At 43.2% G+C, this 15856-nt stretch overlaps 1 protein-coding gene across 2 annotated transcripts in view; it reads left to right on the forward strand.

Moving 5' to 3' along the window:
• NPAS2 (neuronal PAS domain protein 2) overlaps positions 1-15856 on the forward strand; it is a 168652-nt gene that overhangs the window by 76522 nt on the left and 76274 nt on the right. For both annotated transcript variants that reach the window (XM_075917107.2, XM_075917108.2), the window contains exons 3-4: positions 6166-6314; positions 12596-12687. In XM_075917107.2, coding sequence (XP_075773222.2) covers positions 6166-6314; positions 12596-12687 — 241 coding nt within the window. The remainder of the gene's footprint in view (positions 1-6165; positions 6315-12595; positions 12688-15856) is intronic.

Genomic DNA, 15856 nt, shown 5'->3' on the forward strand with positions numbered 1-15856 from the left:
CAAGAACAGAGGATAACACATATCTTAAATAGTGGTAATTGTCGGCTTTGTCTACACTGCTGGCTTTTGCCAGCAGAGAGTATGCAAATGAAGTGCTGATTAGCATTTTGTCACACTTCATTTGCATAATCTATTCAAGCCATTTTTTTGCACAAGGGGTTTTGCGCAAAATCAAGCAGTGTGGATGTTACCTTTTTGCGCAAAAAAACCTTTTTGCAGAAGATCTTTATCCGGAAGGAATACATTATGCAAATGAAGCACAACAAAATGCTAATCAGCGCTTCATTTGTATACTCTCTGCCCACAAAAGCCAGCCGTGTAGACATAGCCGTCTTTACCATTTCAGTCATTTTAACGCCTTTTTTTGTAAGGGGCATTTTTGGTGATGCATAGGGTCAAGTCTTTGCTATTATTCACTCAAAATCAAAATTCCATTCAGAGGGTGTATCTTTTTTCCCATTGGCATATGCCAATGTCCTTTTAAGATAACCAGGAGATACATAACCAGAATTATTAGTATGAAATTAAGGACAGCTTCAGCAGAGAGCCTTAATAGTGAAATTCACTAGACTATAGAAAAAGCTTTTAAGGGAAGTGATGGAACCTGTATTGTTTAAGGCATTTAAAACTTGACTGAACAAAACACTAGGAAATATAGAACCCTGCACTGGCAAAAAGATAGATTAGCAACTTAATAAAATTTTCTGGTTTGTTCCTTTAAAGAGTCAATTATGTTAATTGATTTGGATTTTGGTAGAGTTATTTCCACTACAGAAGTTTTCAAATTCCCTTTGTAAATAAAATGACAAGTGTTTAAAAATAGGTACTTTCTGATTTCTCTCAAAATATCTCTTTCTTTCTGGGCAAGCAACACATACTCTAAATATGGTTGGAGGGTTGTTTCAGTTTTTGGGGAAATGGGGGCCTTCAAGCTATCATAGGTTAAATTACATGACTATAAAATGTTGATTTTCTATACATTTTCTTGAATTGTTCAGAAATACAATGAAGAGAGATGCAAATTTTGTCCCGACAGTCTTCTGCACTTGTAACTGAAGTAGGCTGAAATCAGTCAGACAGCACCCACTCAACCTTTTGTGTTCAAAGCTGAAAAATAAATAACCAAAGGATTGGCTTCTTTCTAGTGCCTTTCAAAGAATATTCAGGCTTGAGAGCAAGATAAACAAAAATCCTCTTCTTCCTCACCCCTCATCACTAGTAACATATGGAAGCCTCCACTGTAATATTGCTCCTGAAAATATTTATTGTGATACTGGTCCTTGGAGGAATGTAAAAGTTGGGTCAAATTTTATTCTCATTTACCCAGGTATACGTCCAGATTTCTTCATTAATAACAGTGGAATTACTGGATAGTTGCTGGTATGACTTTGAGTAGCTGTTGGCCTGGTCATTATTAAATCCTGTCTGTTTTTTATCAGATTTGTAGCTTTTAACATTTAACCAAGTCAGCCTTCGCCTCTGGTGTTCTTATTTGCCTGGACCCTTTCAGTGGAGTAAGCAGAAGTTCTGGCATATTTTACAGTTCATTTTTTGCCTTGTCATATAAACCCAGGTGACACCTTCTTGAAAAACTCTCCCCGTTAACATACATAAAAATGTTCATATTGGGAGGCCTAGTATGAATTAAAATAAAAATATAGCTTTTGAAAAGATTACTAGGAACAGCAGGAAAAGCTTCAAGGTAGTGTCTGAAAGACCCTGATTAAATCGGCCCCATTGTTCTACAGTACAGTCACAAAAGAAACAGTTCCTGCCCCATTGATACTGGATTTAGGAGTTTAGATGGTGGTTCTGCACCACCTGGCTTGAAGTAGCTTACACTATATACCATGTTTACAATTTGGTTCAGCGGCTCTCAACCTCCTCACTATAAAAATTTTCCAACACCCCTGCCCTACCCTGAAGAATTTACAATTTAAATAGACAAGTCCTACAAGGGGAGTAGTATTATCCCCATTTTACAGATAGAGAAGTGACGCACAGTGAAATTAAGTGACTTACTCAATGGGACATATAGGGTGCATCTACACAGCACCATAAACTCAAAATAAGATATTCAATTTGCACTACGCACATTGTGTAGCTTATTTCGAGTCTATTTCAAAATAGGCTATTTTGAAATTTTGCGCTGTCTACACAGCACCAAATTTTGAAATAAAGTGCTATTTTGAGCCATCCCTTACTCCTCATACAATGAGGTTTACAGGGACGGCGAAATAGCACAGTCACTATATTTCGGAATAGCAAATATGTTCAAAAGATATGGGGTAGCTATTTTGGGATACCTCTGGTATCCTGAAATAACTCTGATGTGTAGACATACCCGGAGTCCAGTATTCCCTCTAGGGTGCGCATCAAGAATTTTGAGGCCCGCCCACCTCCTCAGCAGGGTCACGCAGTAGCTGCTCAGGGTGAGGCCACAGGGCAAGTGACTGCCTCCTACCCCAGGAGCAGCAGGGCAGTCACCTCGTGGCCCTGGCCCTATCTTCAGCCCTTCCCCAGGGCGGGAGCTGCAGGCCATGTGGTCAACTGCTTTGGCAGCCCCAGCCAGAGCCAGAGCCGCATGGCAGGCAGCAACTGTTCCAGCAGCTCGGCTGGGGCCAAAGCCACCTGGTGGGCGGTGGCTGTTTTGGTGGCCCCAGTCAGGACCAGAGCTGCCACACTGCAGCGGGAAGCCACCTCCAGCTCCAGCCTCCTGCAGATGCTGCTTCTGGATGTGACCCGGGAGTAGGACGTGGCAGCGGCCAAGGAGTTTGTGTTGCGCAATCTGCTGGAAACTGGTGAGAGCTGCCAGCACCCAGCCCTTACTCCGAAGACAGTGTGTTCACACAGTGCCATCCACCTTGGATTGGGTGCCAGCTTCCCAGAGACAGCAGCCACCAGCTCATCCTTTGCACTGGGGCCAGGGAGTTCAGGACATGGGGCTGGACTGACAGTGAGTGGTCGAACACTCAGGGCTGGGAGATACGAGGGAGCCTGATAGCAAACATAACTCATAATCAACAGATGTTCTAAGCTCCTTGGGGCAGGGATTCCGCTGCCTCTGTCTCTCCTCTGTGTCCTGTCCAGTCCCAGGTTTGCTTTGAAACTTAATCCCTAAAACGTGTTGAGCTGGCCCCCAAATGTTAATGGAAACAACATAGTAAACCCATGCCCCCTTCCCTGCCCACTTCTCCTGCTAGTTCATCCCCTGTGCAGAGCCATTAGTCAGAGCTCAAGACACCCTGTGGTGGTTGAGGGGAAGAATAGAGCTACCTTAAAAATTGATGCTGCTAGGGACAAAAGTTCCTGAAATCTTTCTCCTGAGGTTTGATTGCTTGGGGTTTCTACCACCATTTATTACTGGTGTTGTGTAGCAGCGAAGCACAGGTCTTTAAGAAAAACAGCTTATTGTTCAAACTTTGCAGGTATGTGTGTGTGTGTGTGTGTGTGTGTGTCAGGGTGATGTCTTGTTACCTTTTCTGTAAGGGTATGTCTACACTACAGAGTTTTGTTGGAAAAACGGCTGTTTTTCTGACAAAACTTGAGAAACGTCCAAATCCGCAAGAAAATTTAAAGAACAGAGGGCTTTTCTGGCATTGGTAATCATCTTTCTACGAGGAAGAGGCCTTTTTCTAAAAGAGTTCTTTCACAAAAAAGCGTGTGTGGATGGGGAAGAAGGAGTTCTTTCAAAAGAAGAGGAAAGAGGAAAAAGCACTGGTGCCCTGGTGGCCATTCCATCCATAGTAATCACAGCTCACATGTGAGAGAGCATCCATTCAGTCTGGACGCTCTCTTTCAAAAAAGCAGATCGCTTTTTTGATGCGCTTTTGTAGTGTGGATGCTCTCTTTCAGAAGAAGTTTTTATGTAAGATCTCTTCCAAAAAAAGCTTCTTCCAAAAGAAGCCTGCAGTCTAGACATAGCGTAACTGATGGTATGATACAGTAGTACATTGGCACTTGGGGTCAGCCATAATAAGGGTGCTTGGGTAAAAGTTCTGACTTAACAGCTCTTTTTATTCATTGTGACTGGGAAAGGGCTGTTTTTAGTATTCTTCCTTCTGAAACATTTAATATATATATATTTATATGAATATGATATTCGTTAGTAACTGGTAGGTGCAAGTGTGGCACACTTCCGAACACGTGCACATGACCTCAGTATTGGTGCACAAGACAAAACTCACTCCAGTCATGGACAGAAAATCTTAGAGGGAACACTGATAGAGTCTACAACAAAATTGGGATTTGAACCTAGAACCACAGTCGGGTGACTAAACCACAAGACCAACTTTCATTTCTATAATTAAGCTTGCACAGGATGCTTTTAAACTGCCACTGTTTTTTTACTTTTTTATCTGACCAACAAATAATTTTGGATACTCCAGTATTTTGACCATCCCAAAAAATGTGAGCATTATAAATTGTTTCCTGAGCCAACAAAAAGTGTTGTCATATTATTATCTTGTCTACTTATAATCTTCCTTTACTGAAAATACCTCGTCATGCATGAATTTTGAGTACACGCTTGAAAACCTGTGCTCACAAAACCAGCTTTATGATTTGTCAGAAAACAAGAACATGAAATTCCTCCACATCCTGGCCTACTGCTAGAGTGATAGGGAACATAAGAACATTAGGGGAAGGTCAGAGAAGCCAAGACGAGAGCACAGGAATGGGATAATAAAGTCATAGAGCAGAGATGGGAATAAAATCCAGCTCTGTTGTTTCCCAGCCTCACACTCCATCCATTGGACCATATTTCTTCTCAACGTGTTCCAGCAAAGAGGTCACAAAGGTGAGATGGAGAAAGGTCAGTTCTTGGTTGCTTATGTAACCCTTCTACCAGGTAGAGCCAGTGGCAGCCAGGGCCAGGTTCAATATCTAGGGACTCCTCTCCATCCATCCAACACAGAACTGGCTCAAGCCTTCCACCCAGTAACCTGGGAAATTCACACAACACCCCTGGGTGCCTCTGGGAGGCAATGCTTCCCCACTGGCAAGCACAGAGTCTGAGTGTAGAAGAGAAACATTTAATAAAGGGGAAGGAAGTAACTTGGCATTAATTTGGGAAAACACCACAAAAAGAGTTATAAACATAAACCATGAGTAAAAGCGCCTTCCCCCCCCCCCCCCCAATAGGTTGGGAGATGTCCTTTTCCTCTCAGGTTCTTAAGTCCAGCAACCTAAATGTCCCCTTCTCATGCCCAACCCTTCTCTGCACCCCACTCACAGTTACTGCTGTTGGTCAGGGCAGACCCCGAGTTCAGAAGTGCATCCGCAGAGTTCACCTCCCATCCTAAGTGGGGGGAGGTAAAGAAACATCTTACTCTGCTGATCGCTCGCCATTCGCCTGCTCACTTATCTCCATCACTGCCCTGCTGGCCATTTGCCTCACCTCTTTGCTGCCGCCCTGCTGGCCACTCATCACATCTCTCCACCACTGACCTGCTGGCTCTCAGTCACCATCTGCTGCCATCCATTTCTAGACTGTGACTCCTGTCCATCGGTCTCAAATGATTTAAGCTCCCAGTGATTTCAACTCTTAGGGAGCAGGATAGAAGAAACACAACTCCAGCACAATTATCATAAGAATGTGGCAGGGGCAGAGAACTAGTCAAACCAATTCAGGCAGGAGAAGCCATATAGTCTCCAAACCAGAATAACCTTCCCTCACCCCTTCCCTCTCATAGAGCTCTGAAACAGGAGCCCCCGCATTTACAAAATTCTTTCCACAGACTGTGAGCCCTTTCATTTGGAACAATTTAGCACAGTCCTACTTTTTTTGTATTCCCACAAATTTACAAACATTGGTAACCATATTTTAGCAGTCCTTGTATTTAATACAAACAAAGCAGGTTTGGGTCACAATGAGCAAATGCCACTCCATCTGCAGACTATTTAACAAATCTAAGCAAAGCAGGAGCAAACTGTATTTACATAGACACACCCAGGGTTTCTCTCCCATTCTGGCTAGCTGTAAGGGAAGCATTCCTTCAAATCCTGCTTATGTCCATGTAGTTTTTGCCTGGTGCTAGCCATCAATGCACAGAGTGTTCATTTTCTAAATAAAATGTTGCAAGAGGAATATGTAATCATTCTTTCTGGTCCATTCATGGATTCTTTCTAATTCATTCAATTTTTTTTTAATTTTCATATTTATAGGGCATCACGTAACAAGTCTGAAAAGAAGAGACGTGACCAATTCAACATTCTCATCAAAGAGCTCAGCTCCATGCTTCCAGGCAACAGCCGTAAAATGGACAAAACTACAGTGCTTGAAAAAGTCATTGGCTTTCTGCAGAAACACAATGGTAAAAATTGCTTCATCTATGCATAAATTATACAATACCCTTGTTACCCCAGTAACAGTTAAAATGGCTCAAGTAGTTAAAAATAACATAAGATTTTTTCCATGTCATAGTTTATAATGAGAAAATTTAAAGGCACCATGCAACCCAAATCAGCCTCCTTAGCTGCTAGCTCTGCAGTATAATGCCTGTTCAGACCTGATGGGCTTGCTCAAGACTGCCTTTCTTGGTCACAATGTTCCTTTTGGTTGTTGAGCTCAAGTGAATAAAGTCCTCTGACACTGCTGTGTCCGACTGACTTTCAGGCAGCAGGGAAGAAATGCAAAGGGCAGCAGGGCTCTGAAATGGGTCTGTGAGATAAGCAGAGGAGGGACTTGTTTTCTGAACAAAAAAGTGATCAAGACGAAGAGAGGAAGCTCCCTTCCCCTGACGCCAATGGGTTTCTGACAGGAGGGGGACAATATTCTGTTCAGCTTCTCAAAAAGTAGAGGTAGGGAGCCAGTGCATTCCCCAATGGGACATTGTGAAAGGGGGCTGTGGCTCCTGCACACTGAGGACCCTGAGTATGAAAAGAGAATCTGCTTCTGAAGATAGGGCCTGGGGGATATGACAAGCTTACTCGTGCACCTCTGCACATCGATGGTGTAAAGCTGGTGGGTGTGGAGTGGGGTTGTCTTCCCTGGATAAGCCAACGTAACCCAGTATCTGTAGCTATATGGGTCTTGTCTAACCTAGGTCTCTATTTCTAGTGCATCTTTTAACAGATGAAAATCCACTAGGAATTCTTTAAAAAAAAAAAATTGGAGAAAGTAAATGCTCAACGTTGCAAATTTAAATAATTTTCTATACAGAAAATACCTTTAAAAAGATGACATGGCATACTTTCTGCCTTTAAAGTATTGATCAATATTAGTCTGGCACTTGGATTGATGTATCATCACATCAATCAACCTGAAAGGGTGTTCAGCACTTATTTGTTTATAGTGTAGTACCATGGGAAATTCTGATCTTAATAGCCAAATTTGTAAAATTGGTTTAATAAAATTCTATTCACAAGTATTTTCTTGCATAAATCTGGTGGACTCCTGCCCAATTTTCACAAGCAAATACCAGTCTTGCATTTGCATAATGCAGGTGCAATTTTAGTTTGGTTTTGAGACCACTTGCAAATTTGGCATAGGAAAGTACAATAAAGACAGCTGATGAATAGTGATGAAGGCCAGAAATGTGTTTTAAAATACATCTGAAGAGTGAATGTTTATTCTCATTAAAAAGTGTCAGTGTTACCATTATATTTCAGTACTGATCTCAAACCCTTGTTGTTCCATTTTTTGGAGGGAAGGGCTCTCTGAGCAAAAGCTATAAATGTGCTGAATTGTTCCACTCTTCTGTGATGTGAGCAAACCTTAAGGCACAGATCACCTCTTGCTGAAGGAATCCTGAGATTAGGATGGAATACTGCAAATTTTGCCTTGCAGAATTTTCCCCAGAATGCCATATCAGAGGTGTGAGGTTTTTCCCCTGCCTCCCACCCCATGAAATGTGCAGATGCATCACCCTCAGAAATCATAGATCCACTGAGAGACCTTTGGGAAATGATCTGGACATCATAAACATTCACTTTGAAGGCTCCAGCTTCCTGGCAGAGAGGCAATGGCTCTCAACCTTTCCAGATTACTGGACTCCTTCCAGGAGTCTGATTTGTCTTGCACATCTCAAGTTTCAACTCACTTAAAAACCACTTGTTTACAAAATCAGACATAGAAATACAAAAGTGTCACAGCATGCTATTACTGGAAAATTGCTTACTCTCTCTTTTTTACCATGTAATTATACAGTAAATCAACTGGAATGTAAATATTGTACTTACATTTCAAAGTATAGTATACAGAACAGTATAAACAAGTGATTGTACAAAATTTTAGTGTGTGTACTGACTGTGCCAGTGCTTTATATGTAGCCTGTTGTAAAACTAGGCAGCTATCTAGATGAGTTGATGTACCCCCTGGAAGACTTCTGTGTACCCCAAGGGATACATGTAACTCTGTTTAGAGCCACTGCAATAGGGGGAGATTTGCACACAGAGGCTATGTCTAGCCTACATCCCTTTTTCGTAAAAGGGATGTAGATTAGACGTATCGCAATTGCTAATGAAGCGGGGATTTAAATCTCCCCTGCTTCATTAGCATAAAAATGGCTGCCGCTTTTTTTCCGCACGGAGCTTTGTCGGAAAAAAGTGCCAGTCTAGATGCTGATCTTGCGGAAAATAAAGCCTTTTCCGAAAGATCCCTTATCCCTTATTTCATAGAGGGATAAGGGATCTTTCGGAAAAGGTTTTATTTTCCACAAGATGAGGAACATCAACTCATCTAGATAGCTGCCTGTCATCTATGACAGCATCCCTGTAACCCTCATTTCACAAGGTTTAAGGGATTTGTCAGAATAGTGCCTTATTTTGAAATTTGGTGCCACAGAGCCAAATTTCAAAATAAGCTCTTTCAATTTAGACCCAGAATAAACTACGCATTTTGCATAGAAGGGTGATGTTTAGATGCACCCTTAGTCCTTGGACAATTTTTCCATCTGCTCAGAGTTGAAAGATATGGGTGTAATGAAAAAGCAGATAAAAACTACCTGCATGGGGGCACGAACATAATAAAGTTGCAAATGTCAAAATAATAGAGGAAAGAATTATAGTTAATCTATTATTACAGTGATGGTTTTCTTTTAATGAAATATTGCTATACACAAGGGCTACGTCTACACTGGCCCCTTTTCCGGAAGGGGCATGTAAATTTCAGCAGTCGTCGTAGGGAAATCCGCGGGGGATTTAAATATCCCCCGCGGCATTTAAATAAAAATGTCCGCCGCTTTTTTCCGGCTTTTAAAAAAGCCGGAAAAGAGCGTCTAGACTGGCCCCGATCCTCCGGAAAAAGTGCCCTTTTCCGGAGGCTCTTATTCCTACTTATTCTTATTCTTTGAAGTAGGAATAAGAGCCTCCGGAAAAGGGCACTTTTTCCGGAGGATCGGGGCCAGTCTAGACGCTCTTTTCCGGCTTTTTTAAAAGCCGGAAAAAAGCGGCGGACATTTTTATTTAAATGCCGCGGGGGATATTTAAATCCCCCGCGGATTTCCCTACGACGACTGCTGAAATTTACATGCCCCTTCCGGAAAAGGGGCCAGTGTAGACGTAGCCAAGATGATTTCATGCAAGAGGGCATGACTGGTACATCTGAAAGTTTCATTTATAGCTTTTACATAGGGTTGCCAGGTGTCCAGTTTTGAACCGGATAGTCCAGTATTTGAGTTTTCTGTTTGGGAAACAAATTGAAAAAATATAAATGAGAAAAATAAATGTCCGGTATTTTCTAAATAAGATGTAATTTAGATTGTGATGTAATGTCAAGTGTGTCCGGTATTTTTGTTGTAACCATCTGGCAACCCTACTTTTACAGCTTCTTTCATGATTGTCACATTTTAAACAGGTATATACAACATTTCTTTTTAGCTGCCAAAGGCAGAGTAAAGGATATGTAACTTAAAAAAAAAGCATATGTAACTTAAAAAAAATCAACTAAAGAACAACCGCATAGGAACAGTCACTCAAAAAGGGCATTTTACTTTCTTTTACATGATGGTTCTGTGTTTAATAAACAGCCTGTGATTATATAGAGAGGTTGGACTGGATTGCAACTGGTTTAGTATTCTTAAAAAAAAAAGAAAAGTACTTTTAAGACAAGAATCCATTATTTAAAAATTTAAATCAAATAGTAGGTATGCAACATACTACAAAACAAACAATACAGATTTTAAATGTTTCTATATCTCCACTGTATGTACTTTTATTTGTTGTATTCAGTGATATTTTCTCTTACATTCAGCATTCTAAACCAAGAATTAAATTATAACTCAAAAGCAGATCAATTTTCAGATTTCCTGCTCAATAAACAGCCTCTTTCTATTAATCCAAGGAAGCCTGCCAAAATTCAAATCATTCTTCCAGAAATTGATTTTTCAAATACACTATTTTCTCCATGCTAGTGTCTCTATTGTAAAATATTCTGCATTTTGGAGAGTACATAATGAAGAGATGTCTGGAGCTGATCCTTTTTTCCCAGCCATCTGCTGAACATTCTGGGCCTGTGAAACCGCTGCATTATGGTATTATGACAAGCCCAGCAATGCTGAAAAAGTTTATTTAGTAGGAAACAGACTGCTGCCATTCCACTAATAAAAGCACTAACCTATGCCTGTGTGTGTGCTTTGATTTATTTCCATGAGACTCTTCACACAGACACTGTTACTGGTTTACTGTCTTTTCTGTATTCAGCCATTTTTGTTTTTGTGGTTAGTCTCTTGGAACAGAGAGTATGTGATGTTAAGTGCCCTATAAATCTTGATAGATTAGATTAAACTGAATAGAATAGTGAGGCCATATTTACCCTCATTTCAACCACAAGAGCTAGGGCTCAGATTAGCGACGTGAAAGATTAACTGGTTAGCTGGCTAACCGGTGGGAGTTGAAGCAGCTCCCAGCCTGGAGCTGGCAGGGGGCTGGCTGCTCCAGCTCAGTGGGGCCTGCTGCAGACAGAAGCATTCTAGCCTGGCCAGAGCATCCCCTGTCTGTAGTGGGCCCAGGTGTGTCACAGGCAAGGGCTCTCAAGACATTTGGAGCAGCCACTGCCTGCAGTGGGGGGGAGGCCACTCCAGACTGGCTGCAGCAAGTGAGAGGGCCGCTCCAGCCTAGCATGGCTGGAGCAGCCCCCCTTCTGCACTCCTTTAATCGGTTAACCAGTTAGCCATCATGTTTAACCAGTTAATCAATTAAATGGGATTTTACATCCCTCACTCAGATGTACTTTTATTAGAACTGGGTTAATACTGAACAGTGTACTAGGCAAATATGTTTAAAAAATTGAGAAAAGAATAAAATAATTTATCTGACAAATACTTTCTTTCATTACTTACCAACCAAGGTCAATAATGCACCAATACTAATTGGAAATGTTATTTGAAATAAATTTATTCCACACATATGATTCAGTCAGCTCTAATTTGGGTTCAGTCTTAACTACAGAGCCATGATTTATAATTATGATACTCTTGCACTCCGAGGGAGAGCTTCCAAGGGGCGAATGCCCTCGGAATGCTTATCAGACACTGCTTCCATGTGGCAGAATGGAATGCCACCGTCAAAGTACCAAACAGGTTTTGAGTCAGAATTTTATTTTAAAAGATAGAAGATTGGGTTTTGTGAGTGAAGCTCTAGTTTGCTCCCGCATCCTCTGGCTGCATTACCCTTTTGAGATGGCTGGAGAGGCTGTGAGGGGAAAAGGATGCGCTATCACAAGAGATGTTTTAAACTGTACATTCCACCTGTGCACCAAGCAACTGGGAGAGCAAATATGGTGGCTTAAACACTACAGCTGTGTCTACATTGGCACCCTTTTCCGTAAAAGGGATGCTAATGAGACACTTCGGAATTGCAAATGCCGCGGGGGATTTAAATATCCCCCACGGCATTTGCATGAACATGGCTGCCGCTTTTTTCCGGCTCAGGGTTTTGCCGGAGAAAAGCGCCAGTCTAGACGGGATCTTGCGGAAAATAAACCCTTTTCCGGAAGATCCCTTATTCCTACTTTATTCGTCTAGACTGGCGCTTTTCTCCGGCAAAACCCCGAGCCGGAAAAAACCGGCAGCCATGTTCATGCAAATGCCGTGGGGGATATTTAAATCCCCCGCGGCATTTGCAATTCCAAAGTGTCTCATTAGCATCCCTTTTACGGAAAAGGGTGCCAATGTAGACACAGCCTACCTGTATTCCAGCTTCCTCAAGGACACTTTTCACTGCCCCTATTTGGCATTATGGCTATAGGCCAAAGTCTAGCCCTTTGTCCATTCCTGTCCTAAGGCAGAAACTTCATAAACTGTAATTACACATTTGATATACAGTAATTCTCACAGATTTTAATTTTGCTCAGATCTTATTTATTTATTTACTCAGAATTTACCTAGGTAGCACACTGATTAAAAGCAATGGCTATTTGTGAACTCTCATTGCAGACAGTAGGGTTTGGCCAAATAAAAACTGAGTAAAGACCTCAGGACATGGCCCAATAAGGAGATTATCCATATTCATACACTGCATGTATGTCCCAAGCTTGAAAATCTCTATTCAAATCATACAAAAGATTTATATGCCTTAGCAGCAGTTTGTATGTGGTTTTTCAAAATATACTTTTCTTTGGAATTTTTATGACATTTTAATGTTGTTATTTGTTTAGAAGTCTCAGCACAGACAGACATTTGTGAAATTCACCAAGACTGGAAGCCTTCGTTTCTCAGCAATGAAGAGTTCACCCAGCTGATGTTGGAGGTAAAACTGCATATAATATTTCAGTGGATGTGCACATTGTTCTAAGAGCAACAATACCTTTGTGATCCCAAAAAGAGAGAAACTTTAGATTCTATTGTACTTTACCATAAAGCAGAGCAGTCATTAAAAAAGAAACAATTGGAAACTAATGTGTGTTCTAGTCCAGGTGTGGACACTGCAATAACTGAAACACAGGTTGAACCTCTCTAGTCCAGCACTCTCTTGGCTGGCAACATACATGGTCCAGCATGATTTTAGTTAGCCAGATGTCCACTTATCATGGGTGTGGCCAAGTTTCCCGCAACCCCATAAAGTTTGTTTACAGCCACCAGTCCTGTGCTGTTAGTTAGCTCTAATTTATCCCTAAATGTGGTCCCTATCAGAGGGGGAGCCAGGAGTGCCATTTGGCCCAGACCTCAGGAAATAAAGGAACCTCAAATTTTGACATTTTTTTACTCACTCATTTCCATTTACAATAGAGTCCCGATTATCCGACCTAAACGGGACCGACAGGTGGTCGGATTACCGAATATGTTGGATGATAGGGACTCTACTGTAGCCTGGCCCCATCCCTGCCTGGCCCTGGCCCTGGCCCCTTCCCTCCCTGCAGTTCCTGGGTGCCCGGTCCTGCTTGCTGCCCTGTCACTCTCCTGGAGTCGCTGATGCCAGTCCTGCCGGCATTGCTTCGTCCCCGGGAGCTGCAGGCATCACTGGCTCAAGGGCGCGGGCAGGGAGAACGGCCCTGCTTGCTGCCCCGTTGCTCTCCTGGAGCCACTGATGCCTGCAGCTCCTGTGGACAAAGCAGCGCTGGCAGGAGTGACATCTGTGGCTCCAGGGCGCGCGGCGGGAGAATGGCCCCGCTCGCTGCCCCGTTGCTTTCTTGGAGCTTTTTCCCTGGGAGCTGCAGGCATCTGCGGCTCCAGGAGAGCGATGGGGCAGTGAGCAGGGCCATTCTCCCGGCCCGCACTTTATCCAACCCTGCAGCTCCCGGGGAGAAAGTGGCACCAGCAGGAGCGGCATCAGCAGCTCCAGGAGAGTGACAGGGCAGCGAGCGGGGCCATTCTCCTGCCCTGCACCTTAGAGCCGCTGATGCTGCTCCTGTCAGCACCGCTTTGTCCCCAGGAGCTGCAGGGTCGGATAAAGTGGAGTGTCTGATTACCAAAGGATGAATAATCCGGACTCCACTGTATTATACACCTTGCAGTTATAACAGAGACAATAAAAAGAAGATATATATATATCTGCAAAAATTGATTTAAATCATTGTGGACATCGAGCCTTCACCAATTTTTCAGTCACATCTGAGTTTTCATCTGTGTGACTGGAGACTGGAGTAGCTTCTGTGATTAGTGATTCTCAGGGCTTGACGAATGGCGGCGAAAGCCGCTCTCCAGCCCCGCACTGCGCATGCGCAAGACCCACATTGCGCATGCACACGCCGCAAATGAACGGGGCGCCCAGCTGAAATCTACTTGCCACAAGCGAGTAGTTTCAATACTTTGTCGAGCCCTGGTGATTCTACATTATGAAATGCTGTTTACAGTCTTTGCATCGGTTAGAGGTTTTGAAAGTTGTAATTAATTCCGTTACTGTAAAGTGATTTTGCTTGGTCTGAGGGTGAATTTAACCTTTACATTAGATGTTTATCTCTGCATAAGAGATTTTCGTATTCCTGTTTTTTCTTATGTGTTTCCATTTACAATAACCATATCAGGCTCAGTGGGAAGGAGCAATGTGATAAGCTACCTCTTCATCCAGTTTTAGAGTCACCTTTAAAGGATTTTTTTATTATAATAAAATTTAAATTCTAGTTGTTTAATAAATGTTATATCTAATCTGGCAGTTGCCCCATGTTCATATTCATAATATTGCACCAGTTATTAGAGGATTTAATAAAGGGAAGATTTTAGCAGATGAAATTTCAAGACTTTGAAATAAAGCTATAAGGGCTGTAGTAAATAACACTCCCAATCCGTTATTATATAATATTAATTGTGAAGTATATACAATTAAAATTTTGTATAACCAATAGCCTTCAGCGAGTTAATTTATTGTGTGTTACTGTGTTTTAAAAGAACCCCTTTATAAAAATGAAGCAAAGATTTTAATGTGATGCAAGTAAGGGTATGTCTAGACTGCATCCCTTTGTCGGCAAAGGGATGCAGATTAGGCAGGTCGACATTGCAAACGAGGCAGGGATTTAAATATCCCGTGTCTAATTTGCATAAAAATGGCCACCGTGTTTTGCCAACTCAGCACTTTGTTGGCAAAAAGTGGCAGTCTAGAGGGGGACTGCAAGGAGGCTTTCTTTCTCAACAGATCCCCCTAGACTGCCACTTTTTGCCGACAAAGTGTTGAATAGGCAAAACGCATTGGCCATTTTTATGCAAATTAGGCGCAGGATGTTTAAATCCCTGCCTCATTTGCAATGTCGACAGAGGGATGCAGTCTAGACATACCCTAAGAGATGGAGAAAGCAACAGAGTGAAGCAGCAGTTAAGAGTTTAAAGCCAATAATATCATTTCTCGTGAAAAGACACCTCAACCATTGGATAGTGACCATACTGACCATGACACTTTCAGTACTCATGACGATGAAAACTTTGTATCCACAAATGACATTTCAATGCCATTGCCCCAAAATGAGGAGGTCATTAATCAAGACACAGAAATGCCAATAGCAGCAATAGATGCAGAATCTATGCTTGATTTAGAGACTGTGCAGGCAGAAAATGAGGACCTCAGAGATGCTATACAGCAAGAGCAAGAACTTATGGCAAGCACAGGACACAGTGTAACAACAGTGGCCTCAGAACCTAATATTGCCGTGGTCCCCAACATGGTACCCGCGGGCGCCATGGCGCCCGCGGGGGCATTTCCATGCGCCCGCCAGGTGCTCAGGGCTGGCCTGGCACCGGGCGCAGGGCGGGGGGAGCGCCGGCCCCGGGCGCGCGGCGCAGGGCGGGGGGAGCGCCGGCTCCAGGCGCACGGCGCTTGGCAGGGGGAGCACCGGCCCCGGGCGCGCGGCGCTGGCGGGGGGAGCGCCGGCCCCGGGCGCGTGGCGCTGGGCGGGGGGAGCGCCTGCCCCGGGCGCGCGGCGCTGGGCGGGGGGAGCGCCGGCCCCGGGCGCGTGGCGCTTGGCAGGGGGAGCGCCGGCCCCGGGCATGCG

Source organism: Pelodiscus sinensis, chromosome 1 (genome assembly GCF_052426305.1).
Source record: "Pelodiscus sinensis isolate ZL-2025 chromosome 1, ASM5242630v1, whole genome shotgun sequence".
Lineage (NCBI taxonomy): Eukaryota > Metazoa > Chordata > Testudines > Trionychidae > Pelodiscus > Pelodiscus sinensis.